Here is a 16,602-nt window from a genome sequence, read left to right on the forward strand (position 1 = left end):
GGTGTTCCGTATTGCCCTCCTGAACCCACCGATTCCATATTCTGCTAACAGTCACTGGATCTCGACAATGCGAGCAGCAAAGTCGCGATACGATAAACCACAATCGCGACAGGCTACAATCCAACCTTCATCAAAGTCGGAAACGTGGTGGTACGCATTTCTCCTCCTTACACGAGGCATCACAACAATGTTTCACCACGTAACGCCGGTCAACTGCTGTTTGTGTATGAGAAACTGGTTGGAAACTTTCCTCATGTCAGCACGTTGTAGGTGTCACCACCGGTGCCAACCTTGTGTGAATGCTCTGAAAAGCTAATCATTTGCATATCACAGCATCTTCTTCCTGTCGGTTAAATTTCGCATCTGTAGCATGTCATCTTCATGGTGTAGCAATTTTAATGGCCAATAGTGTAAATAACTAAAATACCTTCTAAAATATTATGAACAAATTAGAACAGGCCAAAACATAAATTTCTGCATTATGTTATAACACTGTTAGATGTAGGGCATTGTAAATCAGTATACTTGCTGAGTTTACAAATCTTCTACTTCTATAATGACAATGAAAGTGACACTAGACATGTTAGATGTAACATCACTGGTTATACTGTAAGACTACAACAAACGAAGTAGAGGATTCCTGATATAATGAAAACTAGAGAGCTAGCTACAATGCAATAATCACACCATATATTTCAGTTTAAGAAGTAACAAATGTGTGAATTAAAGCAAACTCTGCTGTTAAACTTTTCCTGGAACAGTTAAACATTATTTTTAAAAAAATTGTATCAGATTAAAATTCTCAAATATCATTCTTTCAATCAACCAACAAAATAAACTTATTATTTTATTCAAGGCTGTAATTTTCAGTGACTTTAGTATACATTTTTCAGAAAATATTCAGTTGTCAGTTGCAAACATATTTTTATTATACTTTACTAGTTTCAACAAATTAATTTGTCATCTTCAGGCACTTAGTATTGATTTAGCAGGTGTCGATATCTTCATCATAGGTGCGTAATGCCATAAAATGTCCAGAATCACATAGATTTGATCCAGTTTAGGAAATTATCAATCTGTGTTTACAATAATCACACACAATATGTACATTTCTGGACATATCATGGAATTATGCTTCTATGAAGAAGATACTGACATCTGCTAAATTAATAGGGTTGTGGGTTGTTTTTGGGGAAGGAGACCAGACAGCAAGGTCATTGGTCTCATTGGATTAGGGAAGGATGGGGAAGGAAGTCGGCCGTGCCCTTTCAGAGGAACCATCCCAGCATTTGCCTGGAGCGATTTAGGGAAATCACAGAAAACCTAAATCAGGATGGCCGGACGCGGGATTGAACCGTCGTCCTCCCGAATGCGAGTCCAGTGCCTAATGCTAAATTGATACTCAGCTTCTGAAGATGATGAATTAATTTGCCACAAGTGGTAAAGCATAGTAAAAATACCATCTTATTTTCCGTTTTCTGTTTTTCCTTCAAAATTCACACATATATAAATGCATTATGTAGTAGTTACAAGTATGTTACATTTTCTCTTTTTTTTCTAGTTTCTTATGTTAGAAACACCTTTCGCAGCAAAGTTTTGTGAAGTTAACCAAGTCTATTCTGGAAATCTTGCTGTTTGTGCTACCAAAGGGTTGTTTCTGAATTTTGTGTTAATATAATGTGGAATTACATTATTTATTTGTCAAGACTAATTGAACCTGATATGTTGGATGGTCTTGTCGAGTCTGATGTGGGTAGTCTTGAAACTGTTGCATAACATGATGGGAAATGCCTGTCATGGCTGTATTATCACTATTTTTTTCCACTTCCCATCACTTCTTTGCTGCTTCAAAAGTCATGCAGACATGTTCTGCCTTTGCAACTAAATGAAAGGCAGTTTGTTATTTGCATATACATTTCACTTTTTTTCATTTATCAAGCATCTTCAGTGGCCTGTAATACATGTTTAAATCAGTTTTGCAAAATAAATAATGTAATTCAACATTATATTGATGTTAAGGTTAGAAACAACTCTTTGGTAGCATGGAGAACTAAATCATTTGCAGAAAAAATTGGTTATCCTCATGAAATTTGTGCTGCAGAAGTTGTTTCTAACCACAATAAAATGAGAGAAAAACATGAGAAAATGTAATGTAGTAACATATTTGTATGTACTAAATAATGCATTTACTATATACATAGGAACAAACATGTATAATAGGCCACTGAATATGCCTCATAAGTAAAAGAAATGAAACGGATGTTGCAAAAAACAAACTGCCTTTAATTTAGTTACAAAGAGGAAACATAACTCCATGAGCAATAAAAAATATTTGTGTCCGATGACCACATTTTATTCTGGAAAACAAAATAAACCTTAAAATTTTCACATAATGTTATTTCATTTTTTAACATACCTGCTGTCCCAGGTGGCACTATGCCTTTCCTGTTGTTTCTCTGATGGAGTACTGGAGTATTTAACAGCTGAAAGCAGAAGTAGAGAAATTGAGCACTCTGCACATTATCGTACCATTTATATCAATGAAGCTGGCATTCATAAACTTAATATTTTTGTTCAGTGCTCTAACCCAATTGTTTATAAATGGTACTGCACATATTTTTGAATAAGTGCAGTACAATTATCCAAAAATACTAAGTAATAAGGAGAACTTTACAGAACACAACACTGATAAATTATCTTGGTAAAGCATAGTTTGTAAGAGTGAAGTATGGGCATTTGTTTCAGCTTATAGGTTTATAGCTACTTGTAATAAGACATTTTCAGTGATCTGTCTGGTGGTCAATCAAATTTACTCATTTACAGAGGAAGGAGAGCTGAGAGGGTACAAAAAGTATGTAAATACAATACCGGATATAAAACGCAAAAGGCTGTTGATATTTTCACATGAAAATTAAAGAAGGAAGTACATACAAACCAAATTAATAACATGTCGTTATATACTGTATTTATTAGTATTCTGTATTTTGTGCTGTTTTTGGTAGTCACAGGCTCTGAAGCATTGTTCCACAGCCTGACAGACTGAACAAAGCAACCATCCATCAAATACATCACCTAGTATAACTTTACTACTACTCTCACAAGAAGTAATAATCCTATGAAAGAATGACAGATTATTTTCTCGGAACGTCGATCTAGGATTAGCCAAGTTTAGGTCAGACGCACATCATCTCACATTGTCATGTGAACAGCATCAGTGTAAGGCATGTTATTGTGTAACTCAAAACGATAGTAACCACACTAAGGAGGCACTGGATAAAAAAAGCTTACTACATATAATCAGCTATGAACTAAATCTCTCTTCAGATGCAGATCTCTCTCTCTCTCTCTCTCTCTCTCTCTCTCTCTCTCTCTCTCTCTCTCACACACACACACACACACACACACACACACACACACACAAACACTGTTGTCTTTGGTTGCTAAAATCCAACTGCAACTGTGTTGGACATTAGTACAGAAGAGGTGGGGGATGGGAAGGGGTAAGGATAGCAAGGTAGGAGTGGAAGAAGATACTAGTGCTGCCTGTGGGAGCATGCTGGTATGTAATAGGGACAGGATAGTGGACTGCTAGGTGCAGCATTGACCACTGGAGAGCTGTTCTGTGGTGGAGGTGGAGGGGAAGGGGAAGGGGAGGGGGGTGGGGTGTCAAATGGGAAAGGAAAGAAAAAAAGAAAGAAAGAAATATAGAAGGATAAAGGGCTAATGCAGGTGCTCTGGCAGGAAAGAAGGCATGTTTAGAGCTGAACTGGGAGCAAAGAAGGTGATAGACAGGTGGAGGGCAAAGACTACCAAAGGTTCAGGCTAGGGGTTATGAGAACAAAGGATATGTTGCAAGTGGAGTTCCCACTTCCCCGATATAGAAAAGCTGGTGTTATTGAGAAGAAAATCAAGTTGTGTGGTGAGAAACTGGACTCTTGGCCACAGCTTAGTGATGGCCATTCATGTGGACAAATAGCTTGTTAGATGTCAAGTCCACATAGAATGTGGCACATTGGTAGCAGCCAAGTTGATAGATCACATGCCTGCCTTTGATATGGTAGCAGATGCCTGTGATAGGACTGAGTAGGTGGTAGTGGGAGGATATATGGGACAGGTCTTGCATCTATGTCTATAGTGGATTTGAGCCCTGTGACAAGGGACTGGGAGCAGAGGTGAAACAGGGACAGACAAAGCTACTGTGTAGGTTGGGTGGGTAGCAGAATACCACTGTGGGAGAGGTGGGGAGGATATTGCTCACTCCAGTGCATGACAAGAGGTGGTGGAACACTGGCAGGGGATTCAGTTTTTCTAGTCCTGGGTGGTACCTGAGTTATGAGGAGGACGATCCTTTGTGGCCAGACAGTGGGTATGTGGGAAATGGTATGTGACCAGGGAGACAAGCACCACAAATCTGTTTCTGGTCATGATGGGAAGCATAATTTCGGTCTGTGAAGGCCTCAGTGATAGCCTTGGCATATTTGGAAAGATGCAATTGGAGAAGGTGTTATGGTTCTAGAGGAATGTGAGGATAAAGTGTCTTCATCCTCCATCCAGATCTTGAAGATGTCATCAGTGAATCTGAACCAGGTGAGGGGTCTGGGATTGTGGATGGTTAGGGAGAATTACTCTAGATAGTTCATGAATGAATTGGTATAAGAAAGTGCCATACAGGTGTCCATTGTTGTGCCATGAATTAGTGACAGGTAATGCCTTCAAAGGAGAAGTAATTGTGGGTGGGCATACAGCTGGTCATGGTGACCAGAAAGGACAAACTTGCGTCCGACCATCCTGATTTAGGTTTTCCATGATTTCCCTAAATGTCTTCCTTTGAAAGGGCATGGCTGACTTCCTTACCCTTCCTGCCCTAATCCAATGGGACCAATGACCTCACTGTTTGGTCCCCACCTCCAAATCAACCAATCAACCATCTAGGAAGGAAGTTGTAAGTCTGGTGTCAGTCAGGTGCTGAGAAAGGCAGTGTTCCATAGCAACAAGAATGGGGATGTTAGTGCAGAGGGAAGTGTGGCATCGATAGTGATCAGCAGGGTGCCAGGTGGTAAAGGGAGAGGAAGTGTGGAGAGTTGGTAGATGAAATGATTGGCGTCCCACAATGGGCATACTGTGAGGTTGGATTTACATACTTTGGGAATTACGTAGAAGGTAGGAGTACGGGGAGTGGCAGGTGTGAGGAGGAAGACAGATTCAAGGGAGAAGTTCTGGGATGGACCTAGAGATTTGAAACGTTACTGGAGATCCAGCTGGACTTCTGGTATGTATCGCTGTGGTAGGTCTTGTAGATGGACACATATGACCAATGGCAGAGTTCCTGTGTCAGTTAAACCCTTTGGTTCAAAACTACCATGGTGGAGCCTATGTAGGCAAATAGGATTATAAGGCTAGGATCAGTTTTTAGATGGAGGGTTGAAAGTTCCCTCTATGCATGTGAGGTTGGTGTCCATTTTGAGGGATTTGGGGATTGATAGTGAGGCAAGGTTTGGGGTTAAGAAATTCTGGGAACTTAACAGGGGATGTTTTGAGGGCAGTGGGAATGGATCAGTGGATCACAGTTAGGTGGAGGAGTAAACTGAGTAACTTTGGGTCTCTCATTCACTAATATTCTTTTATTTGCTGACTCATCATCATCAACATTTATTCTGAGGATTCTCTTCATGTTCTTGTTTTCCCTTTGGACAGAATCACATCTCCATTATTTTTGCTCTGAACCACCACTTTTCTCATATCCTCTTTACTGATTCCACACTACCCTAATCCTTTATTTCTGTTACTCATGGGACTCTTGTCTTTCTAGTTTCCTGGTAAGCCGATATCTTACTTGCAACATTTCTGGTTTCATGCTTTTAATGGATCTATTGACCGGGATCTCATCCCACAAGCAATGATGATGAGGAGTATGCGGATTGTGAATCTCATTAAAAAAACAGGGCCCAGATGGTCTCAATTTGTTACAGATCCCTGTCTAGAGATACTAATTCAAGATGGTCAATGGTCTCTATGGTGGGGGAGGAAGTATTTCCCTGTGAGTTGAAAGTGCATAGAGAGCAAACCCTGAAGAAACACAATAAAACTAAGTCAGTCTGTTTCCATTTTATGTGACTTCCTAATCAATGGTTGCTCCCATGTAACAAACAGATATTCTTTTACAGCTCCAGGTCTTACAACTCAGTTTATGGGACCTACTGCTATCCCATAAATGCAATCACACACAGTTATCTTGCTGACTATGTAGAAAGAGTTGGATATAATTTTCATTTGGTTAATGAATGACATCTAATTTGGTCTGGGTGCAGAAATGCATTCTCATTCTCAGCACTGGGTGAGTCCATCCCTCTACTCCAAATGGGCATCCACCTCGGTTTGCTGTTGCCTACTGAGCTGTGAGCTTCACCCATTACAAACAAAACATTCTCTACCAGTTTTGGTTACACAACATTATTGGAGGCTTGCACACACTTGCGTTTCTACAGTCTCTCTGAAATGATTTTACAGAAACTATTTGGTAACAAAATTTGATTCTTTTGCCTGTCACAGGCTCTTTCACTAACTTCATGAGGAACTGCCCCCCCCCCTTTTTTTTTTTTTTAATCATCAGTCTTTTGACAGGTCTTATGTGGCTCACCACGAATTCCCTCTTGTGCCAACCTCTTCACTCAAAGTAGCACTTTGAACCTACATCCTCAATTATTTGCCGGATGTATTCCAATCTCTGTCTTCCTCTACAGGTTTTGTTCTCTACAGCTCCCTCTAGTACTATGGAAGTCATTCCCTGATGCCTTAACAAATGTCATATCATCCTTTCCCTTTTCCTTGTCAGCGTTTTCCACATATTCCTTTCCTCTGCGATACTGCGTAGAACCTCCGTGTTCCTTACCGTATCAGTCCACCTAATTTTCAACATTCATCTGTAGCACCACATCTCAAATGCTTTGATTTACTTCTGTTATGGTTTTCCCACAGTCCTTGTTTCACTACCATACAATGCTGGTACTCCAGATGTACATTCTTAGAAATTTCTTCCTCAAATTAAGGCTTATGCCTGATACCAGTAGACTTCTTTTGGCCAGGAATGCCCTTTCTGCCAGTGTTAGTCTGATTTTGATGTCCTCCTTGCTCTGTCCGTCATGTTAAGTTTCTCACTTTTCTCATTTCTGCTACTTCTCATTACTTTCGTCTCTCTTTGATTTACTCTCAGTCCATATTCTGTACTCATTAGATTGTTCATTCCATTCAGTAGACCATATAGTTCTTCTTCACTTTCACTCAGGATAGCAATACCATCAGCAAATCATATCATTGATATTCTTTCACCTTGAATTTTAATTCCATCCTGAAACTTACTTTTATTTCGATCACTGCTTCTTCAATGTACAGATTGAATAGTAGGGCAAAAGACTACAGCCCTGTCTTACAAGCTTTTTAATCTGAGCACTTCGTTCTTGGTCATTCACTCTTATTATTCCTCCCTACAGCTCACCCCCACTTTTCTCAGAATTTCAATCTTCTTGCACCATTTTACATTGCCGAATGCTTTTTCCAGGTCAACAAATGCTATGAACGTGTCTTGATTTTTCTTTAGTCTTGCTTCCATTGTCAACTGCAACATCAGAATTGCCTCTCTGGTGCCTTTACCTTTTCTAACGCCAAACTGATCATCATTTAGCACATCCTCAATTTTCCTTTCCATTCTTCTATACATTATTCTTGTTAGCATCTTGGATGCATGAGCTGTTAAGCTGATGTGCAATAATTGTCAAAATTGTCAGCTCTTGCAGTCTTCAGAATTGTGTGCATATTTTTCCAAAAGTCAGATGGTATGTTGCCAGACAGTCAACACACCAAAGTGAGTAATTGTTTTGTTGCCACTTCCTGCAATGATTTTAGAAATTCTAATGGAATGTTATTCATCCCTTCTGCCTTATTTGACCATAAGTCCTCCAAGCCTCTTTTAAATTCTGATTCTAATACTGGATCCCCCACCTCTTCTAAATCTTCTCCTGTTTCTTTTTCTATCACATCAGGCAAAAATCTTCCCCCTCATAGAAGCTTTCAGTGTATTCTTTCCATGTATCCGCTCTCTCCGCTGCATTTAACAGTGGAATTCCCATTGCACTCTTAATGTTACCACCCTTGCTTTTAATGTCACCGAAGATTGTTTTGACTTTCCTGTATACCGAGTCTGTTCTGCCGACGATCATTTCTTTTTCGATTTCTTGACGTTTTTCATGCAGTCATTTCATCTTAGCGTCCCTGCAATTCCTCTTTATTTCATTCCTCAGTGACTTGTATTTGTGCATTCCTCAGTTTCCTGGAACATTTTTGTGCTTCTTCCTTTCATCGATCAACCAAAGTATTTCCTCTGTTACCCATAATTTCTTTGCAGTTAAGTTCTTTGTATCTATGTTTTTCTTTCCAACTTCTATGAAGGTCATTTTTAGAGATGCCCATTCCTCTTCAACTGTACTGACTACTGAGTTATTCCTTATTGTTGTATCTATAGCCTTAGAGACTTCAAGCATATCTCTTAACTCCTTAGTATTTTTATATCCCACTTCTTTGCATATTGATTCTTCCTGACTAATGTCTTAAAACTTCAGCCAACTCTTCATCACTGCTACAGTGTGATCTGAGTCTATATCTACTTATGGGTATGCCTTACAATCCAGTATCTGATTTTGGAATCTCGGTCTGACAATGATGCAATCTAACTGAAATCTTCCCACATCACCCGGTCTTTTCCGAGTATACCTCCTCATGTTGTGATTTCTGAACAGAGTATTCACTATTACTAGCTGACATTTATTACAGAACTCAATTAGTCTTTCTCCTCTCTCATTCCTTGTCCCAAGCCCATATTCCTATATTTTGTTAATGGTCATAGTTATTTTAATATTCTGACATTATTTAAGGTGCTTCAAAAAATACAAATAGTTTGCAATGGAAAATATGGGTCACAATGAATTTGCATTTGGTGCATGTTAGGTCATATATTTCTGTGTACAAAATGGAGTTAATAATTTGAATTTTTCTTTAACTTGAGATGAGATCTGTACCTGTCTCCAGCTTCTAGAACATGGAATGTATGTAGTGAACTCATTTCTGATCACCTGCACAAGTAACAGAGTGAAAGTGAAATATTCGTAACATCTCTCTTATCTCATACACAGGGTAGGATACCAAAACAAATTATTGCCTAACTATCTCCTGTGACAGATGAGTGACCATAGATTTTTTTTCCAATTGAATACTGCAATTATTTTCAGGGCCACCAGCAGCTAGTGAGATAACAATTAGTATGTGTTTGTAACAACATAAGTGAAGGATTTTTTTATTTTTATTCCCAGCAAGCGCTTTTCTTAAGCTATTGGCCTTACTTGCCGTCAACTTATTGTTGAATTGTAGACTGTTTCAGGATCCTGTCGCAACTGCAACTGCATTAGCATGTTAGCAAGGTGAAACTGTGTAAACCCCACAGTGCTTTGACAAAAGAAGCTAATTTTAACATGAGAACAACAAGAAAAAAAGAAGGTGTACAAGAAATGTGAAAATAAATTGCTGCAGTTTCAGTATAATCCTGTGCACATAACTGGTTGACTTGTCGAATTATTGATTGTACTGGCATAACCTGTTAATAAAATCATTTGCAGATTTTCTAGCTGTAACTTACAAATTCTGCATGGTAGGTGTTTGTGTGTGTCATTCAGCGATAGAACTATGCCTCCCTTACAGTGCTGTCTCATCACAAGGAAGTCCCCACCACTACCATCGTCTCTTCCCCTAACCCATCATCTGGGACACTAGGGACCAAGTAATTTTATACCTACTCTACTAAAAAACTGGGACCCAGCTTGAAGTCCTATGATTAAACATGTCTGTATCTTACCATTTTTGGTTGAGCCCCTTGGGTGTGTCTGCTATATTTTTACTGCTGATATTTACTCATTCCAGTGTTCACATTTACAAAATTCCACATAATCTACCCTCAGAAATTGCACGCCTAGCAGACAGATAAAAAGATATTTAAAATACAGATTAAAGTTGTTTCTTAGGAGCCTCACCTATATCATGCCCAAATCATTGAGCAAATATCTGTCAAGAGAGAGAGAGAGAGAGAGAGAGAGAGAGAGAGAGAGAGAGAGAGCACTGAAATATATTGACATCTAGTGTTAGTTTAGTGAACATTCCAACACTGGAAAATGAGAGGGTTATTGATATTTGGTAAAGAACATATTTTTTGGGTCATAAGATCTAATGTTTCAACCCCTTGAACACAATTAAATATATGTAGCATTTAAAGATTGCTGTATCAAAACTGCTGCCAACAGAGGGAACAAAATAATTGTCAGAAGAGCAGTGGAAAATAGCAGAAAGTTAATGAAGGCAACTACTGGATTAGAAAACTGATATATCCAGCTTACATAGTACTGTAGAGCAATGAACCACTCTATACACGCCTGATTTGACACAGCAACAAAAATGTTAAGCCTATTCCACAAAATTTCCATTACTGCTATGCCTCACATCATTTCACCAGTAGAAATGACAGCTCTGTTGTCATATGCATGCTAACTACACTGCCTGATAAAAAAGTGAGCCACCCAGAAGAGATGGTTGGATGTCAATGCAACTTCATATACATCTAAAAACAAAGATGATGTGACTTACCGAACGAAAGCGCTGGCAGGTCGATAGACACACAAACAAACACAAACACACACACAAAATTCAAGCTTTCGCAATAAACTGTTGCCTCATCAGGAAAGAGGGGAAGGAGAGGGAAAGACGAAAGGATGTAGGTTTTAAGGGAGAGGGTAAGGAGTCATTCCAATCCCGGGAGCAGAAAGACTTACCTTGGGGGAAAAAAGGACAGGTACACACTTGCACACACACACATATCCATCCACACATATACAGACACAAGCAGACTTTCTAGTTCATAAACAGTTCCATGTCTGCTTGTGTCTGTATATGTGTGGATGTGTGTGTGTGTGTGCGCGAGTGTGTACCTGTCCTTTTTTCCTCCAAGGTAAGTCTTTCCACTCCCGGGATTGGAATGACTCCTTACCCTCTCCCTTAAAACCTACATCCTTTCGTCTTTCCCTCTCCTTCCCCTCTTTCCTGATGAGGCAACAGTTTGTTGCGAAAGCTTGAATTTTGTGTGTGTGTTTGCGTTTGTTTGTGTGTCTATCGACCTGCCAGCGCTTTCGTTCGGTAAGTCACATCATCTTTGTTTTTAGATATATTTTTCCCGCGTGGAATGTTTCCCTCTATTATATTGATATCAGTAATTTGAACCCAACAATTACGTTTTTTATTGTCACTGTTGCATTTCGAATTCTTTTCTGTTGTCTTATTTTCTCTTTCTGTTTTTGCCAGTAGTTTCACTTTGTACTCACCTTCTCCTTTTTACCGTAATCTGCTATACAATTTTATCCCGCCTATATATACTTAATAATACGTAACCCACTTCCAAACCATAACCAAAAAAATTTTTTTACCGCTTTCAACACTACCGCCGCTATAAAATCCACCATTTCTAGTTCACAAACAGTTCCATGTCTGCTTGTGTCTGTATATGTGTGTGCGTGCGAGTGTGTACCTGTCCTTTTTTCCCCCAAGGTAAGTCTTTCCGCTCCCGGGATTGGAATGACTCCTTACCCTCTCCCTTAAAACCTACATCCTTTCGTCTTTCCCTCTCCTTCCCCTCTTTCCTGATGAGGCAACAGTTTGTTGCGAAAGCTTGAATTTTGTGTGTATGTATGTGTCTGTTTGTGTTTCTATTGACCTGCCAGCGCTTTCGTATGGTAAGTCACACCATCTTTGTTTTTAAATATATTTTTCCCGCGTGGAATGTTTCCCTCTATTATATCAACTTCATATACATACGCACTACCAGTGAGTATGAAATGATTACAGTTGCAATCCTCTGTGACAGGCAGAAAAGCCATCGGAGTGCATTAGTGTTGTTACCAACCATGGTACGGTATACAAGGGATGTGACCAGCATCAGATGTTGAGTGAGATCACTGTGAAGGACACGAAGATGCTGCATATTTGGTGAGACAGCATTATCAGCACCAACCAGAGTTTGGAAGAGGCCTCATTGTGCGTCTCCATTTGGTCGGCCGGTCGTATTGTGCAATATCTAAATTTGTGTGGCATTCAGATGTGAAAGTGGCCGAATGTTGGACTGCATTGAAATGTGAATGCAAGCAGGTTCACTTTCATTGTGCCTGCCGTCCAAGAACAAGTAATGGGTTCTGCAATGTTTTGTGTCATCCCGCATCATTGGTCACAAACTAGCAGCACCCTAACTAGGAAATTACTGTCCCATGCATAGATTGTTGTTACTTTCTTCTGTTGTAGTTCTACAACTCATTGTGAGCATTGGCTTCTTCAACAATATTTTGCCATTTATCTCACTCTGTTGCTAAAACTCTCCAATATCTATAACCCATTTTCTAGACATCCTCAATGACTCCATCCACCCATCTGATTCTTGGATGACCATGCCCTCTTGTCCTCCTGGACTTCCTTGTACATAATACCTTTTTGGGTACTTCCGCATCATTCACCCATGCTAGATGCCCAGCCTTCCTCAATAAGTAAGATTTCACTAATCTTGTGAGAGGTGGGTCTTTATAAATGATGTAAAACTCATGACTGTATCTTTTCCTCCACATTTCTCTTTCACAAATTGGGCTGACAACTCTCTGAAGAATCCTCCTTTCAAATGCATCCAGTATTTCATGGTCTTTTGCTATTAGGGCCAAAGTTTCGGAGTGATAACTGGTTCTATAACCGTTATGCAGATAAGTAACTTGGTGGTGCAGGTCAGAAGCCTTGATGATTACAGGCCTGATAGAGCAAAATAGCTTCTATTGGCTGCTATTAGTCTCTGATTTAATACAAAGTGTTGTTTAAGCAGATGACTATCGAACCTAGATACCTGAACTGCTCAGCTCTCTCGAAGGTATAGTTTCCCACTGTTATTGAGGCTGACATGTTCTCCTTGTGTGACTTTCTGGCAGCAATGTATTTTGTTTTTTGTTGGTTAGTGTTTAATCTCATGTTCCTGATAGCCTCTTCAAGAGTGATAAATGTCACTTTCACTGCATTTCAGGTTCTTGCCACTATATCTATGTCATATGCATACATTAGTACTAGGACTGATTTCTGAAAGATCATCCCCCCACTGAAAAGATTTGCATCCCTCACTGTCTTCTCCAGGCTGACATTAAAAAGGAGGCAAACTAATACATGGCCTTACAGTACCCCATTTTCAATGTTTAGTGTATCAGACACACGTGTCTCGTTCATTCTCATTCTCATGAGACTTACCAATTTTCCAGTGACTCCCAGTTCAGCTAAGGCATGATATAATTACTCTGTATCTATACTATCATATCCTGCTTTTAAACTCTAGAAAGAGGTGATGTGTGCCAATCCTGAATTTGAGTTTCTTCTCGAGAATTTGCCTTAGAGTATAGATCTGGCCCGCAGTTGATTTTCCTGGGAGAAATCCACACTGTTACACTCCTGTCCGTTTTTGAATTATTGGGAGGAGATGGTGAAACAGCACATTGGAGAATAGTTTAAATCCCAAGTTAATTAATACAGTTATCACATCCGTATCACTAAGTGACTGTCTCTGAACCCAGAACGAAGGTTGTCTAATGGCCTCCAGAGGCAACAAAAATTTGATTTTCAATATTTCACTTAATTATTGAACAAATTTAAAATGCTACCACAAACTATTCATTAAATGATATAATCTTAGGTAAAAGTTTAACACAATAAGACAAAGATTACAGTTAGAAACTGTATTTGTCTTGAGGCAGCGAAACTGCAGAGGCCCGGGCTTTATTCACTCAGTATTTCAGAATGAGAGCACTTCATGGCTTAAAACAAAATTTACACATAATTTCAAATCTTTATAAAACTTTTTCTCATTGACACCCCACAAAATGATGAGAGGAAAAAAGTTTGTTGCTTCTATATTTTTGCTGTTCATGCAGTAAAACTTCAGCATCAGACATGACATTTTAATCAGTACTTTTTTTTTACTACCACTATATTTGCAGTGCTGTACCTGCAAAATTATATAGTAGCATGAAAACTGTTCAGGGGATTATGACATCATAGACAATTAGATGAGAGAAAAACAAGCTTTAGTTTAAAATGGCACACAGTAAGACTTCAGCGTTGGGTTGGTTGGTTGATTTTAAAGGGGGGGGGGGACCAAACTACGAGGTCATTCGATCCCTTGTTCTTCATAAAAAAAATGCCACAAGTGTGAGACTAGAACAGACAAGAGATATAACACAAAACGGAAAGAAAGGAAAAACCACAAGAATGAAGGAAAGGCAACTAACACTAAAAGGAAAAAAGGAGGACAAGAAAACAACAGAGATATGCTAGAAACAGAAGAGAATGAAACAAGAAAGCAGATTACAGTGGCTGGCCAACCATGAGAATAAAAAGGCGAAGCCAGTCACTCTGCAACACATCAAAACCTCCACCCTAAAAGCACTAGAGTGGAGAACACAGAGCGACAAAGGACATGTGCTAAAACTTAGATCAAATGATAAAACTCACCCTCGCGAATAAAACATAGAACTAAATCAGCCAATGAGGCATTGTCAGATAAAATGAGTGGCATTGAATCCGGTAACCCATGATTGCTGGGCAGTCAAAGTGGGTCAGTACACCAGAATATGGGCCACTGTCAGCTGGGTGCCACACCAACACAGAGGCAGGTCTTCAAGGCGCAAGAGGTAACCGAGCGTCGCCCAAGCATGGCCAATGCAGAGCCAGCAGAAGAAAACTGATTCCCTGCGAGGGGCCCGCATGGAAGACTTCTACACATTTGAAGTCTCCTTAATGACACGCAGTTTGTTGTGTATACTGTTACGCCATTTCGTCTCCCAAAGCCGAAAAACCCTACGGCGTAGGTCAGAATGCAGGTCAGGTTCAAAGAGGCCCATCTCCAGAAGCGGTTTCCACATAGCCTGTTTGTCCAGCCTGTTAGCAAGTTTGTTGCCTGGGATCCTGACACGTCCTGGGGTCCACACAAACACCACTGAATGGCAGGACCAGTCCAGGGCATAGATGGACTCCTGGAGAGACGCCACCAAAGGATGGTGAGGGTAGCACTGGTCGATACCTTGTATGTTGTTCAAGGAGTCAGTACACAGAATAAACGATTCCTCGGGGCATGAACAGATATATTGAAGTGCACAAGATACAGCCACCAGCTCTGCAGTGAATACACTGCAGCCACCAGGCAAGGAATGCTATTCAATATATCCTCCATGGACATACGTGAAGCCGACGTAAGCATCAACCATTGAGCCATTTGTGTAAACCACTTTGTGGCCTCCGTACTTGTCAACAATCTAGAGTAAGAGGCAGAGGAGATCCGCGGGTTAACTGAGTCCTTAGGGCCATGTGAAAGGTCCAGGTGAAGCTGCGGCCCAGGTGTACACCATAGAGGTGTACGTGAATGGACCTCAAGTATAGGTGGTAAAGGCAAGGACTCCAGTTCAGAAAGAAGGGATCGGACATGAACTGCAATTGGAAGCCCTGACCTGGGCCAGCGATTCGGGAGATAAACCGCCGTGGGTGGGAAAAGGAGACGGTAATTTGGATGCTCAGGAGAACTACGAATGTGTGCAACGTAACTGGCGAGCAGTTGTGCATGCCCAACCTTCAATGGAGGGACTCCGGCCTCCACCAGGATGCTGGTCACCAGACTCATTCTAAAAGTTCCAGTCGCTAGGCAAACGGCACAGTGGTGCACTGGGTCGAGTAAACGCAACGCTGAGGATGCCGCCGAACCATAAACCAGACTCCCATAGTCAAGGCGGGATTGAACAAGGTTGCTGCAGAGCTGCAGCAGCGTAGAGCTATCTGCAGTCCAGTTGGTGTTGCTCGGGCTGTGGAGGGTATTGAGGTGCTGCTTAAGTTGACGAAGGTGAGGAAGCTAAGCCAATCTGACATTGGTAACCAGTCCTAAGAAATGATATGTCTCCACTACAGTGAGTGGATCGTCATTAAAGTACAGTTCTGGTTCTGGATGAATGGTATGACACAGACAGAAGTGCATAACAAACGCTTTGCGGTGGGAAACTGGAAACCGTGGGCTAGAGACCATGACTGTGCCTTGTGGATGGCTCCCTGTACATGCTGCTCAGCAACACCAGTACTGGTGGAGCAGTATGAAATGCAGAAGTCCTCTGCATACAGAGAAGGTGAGACGGACGGCCCTACAGCTGCTGCTAGACCATTAATGGCCAGTAAAAATAGAGAGACACTCAATACAGAACCCTGCAGAACCCATTCTCCTGGATATGGGTGGGAACTATGGGATGCACCAACTTGGACACAGAAAGTACGAAGTGACAGGAAATTCTGGATAAAAATATGGAGTGGGCCTCGGAGACCCCACTCGTATAATGTGGCAACGATATGCTGTCGCCAGGTCATGTCATATTCTTTTTATATATCAAAAAAAGATGGCAACCAGGTGTTGGTGTCTGAAAGACACTGTTCAGATGGCAGGCTCTGGGACACAAGATTATCAGT

The 16,602-nt window shown here is 40.6% G+C and overlaps 1 protein-coding gene across 2 annotated transcripts in view; it reads right to left on the reverse strand.

Moving 5' to 3' along the window:
• Positions 1–16,602, reverse strand: part of LOC124777442 (cilium assembly protein DZIP1-like) — a 286,339-nt gene that overhangs the window by 15,839 nt on the left and 253,898 nt on the right. For both annotated transcript variants that reach the window (XM_047252852.1, XM_047252853.1), the window contains one exon: positions 2,417–2,483. In XM_047252852.1, the coding sequence (XP_047108808.1) occupies positions 2,417–2,483 (67 nt within the window). The remainder of the gene's footprint in view (positions 1–2,416; positions 2,484–16,602) is intronic.

The sequence above is a fragment of the Schistocerca piceifrons genome, chromosome 2 (genome assembly GCF_021461385.2).
Source record: "Schistocerca piceifrons isolate TAMUIC-IGC-003096 chromosome 2, iqSchPice1.1, whole genome shotgun sequence".
NCBI lineage: Eukaryota > Metazoa > Arthropoda > Insecta > Orthoptera > Acrididae > Schistocerca > Schistocerca piceifrons.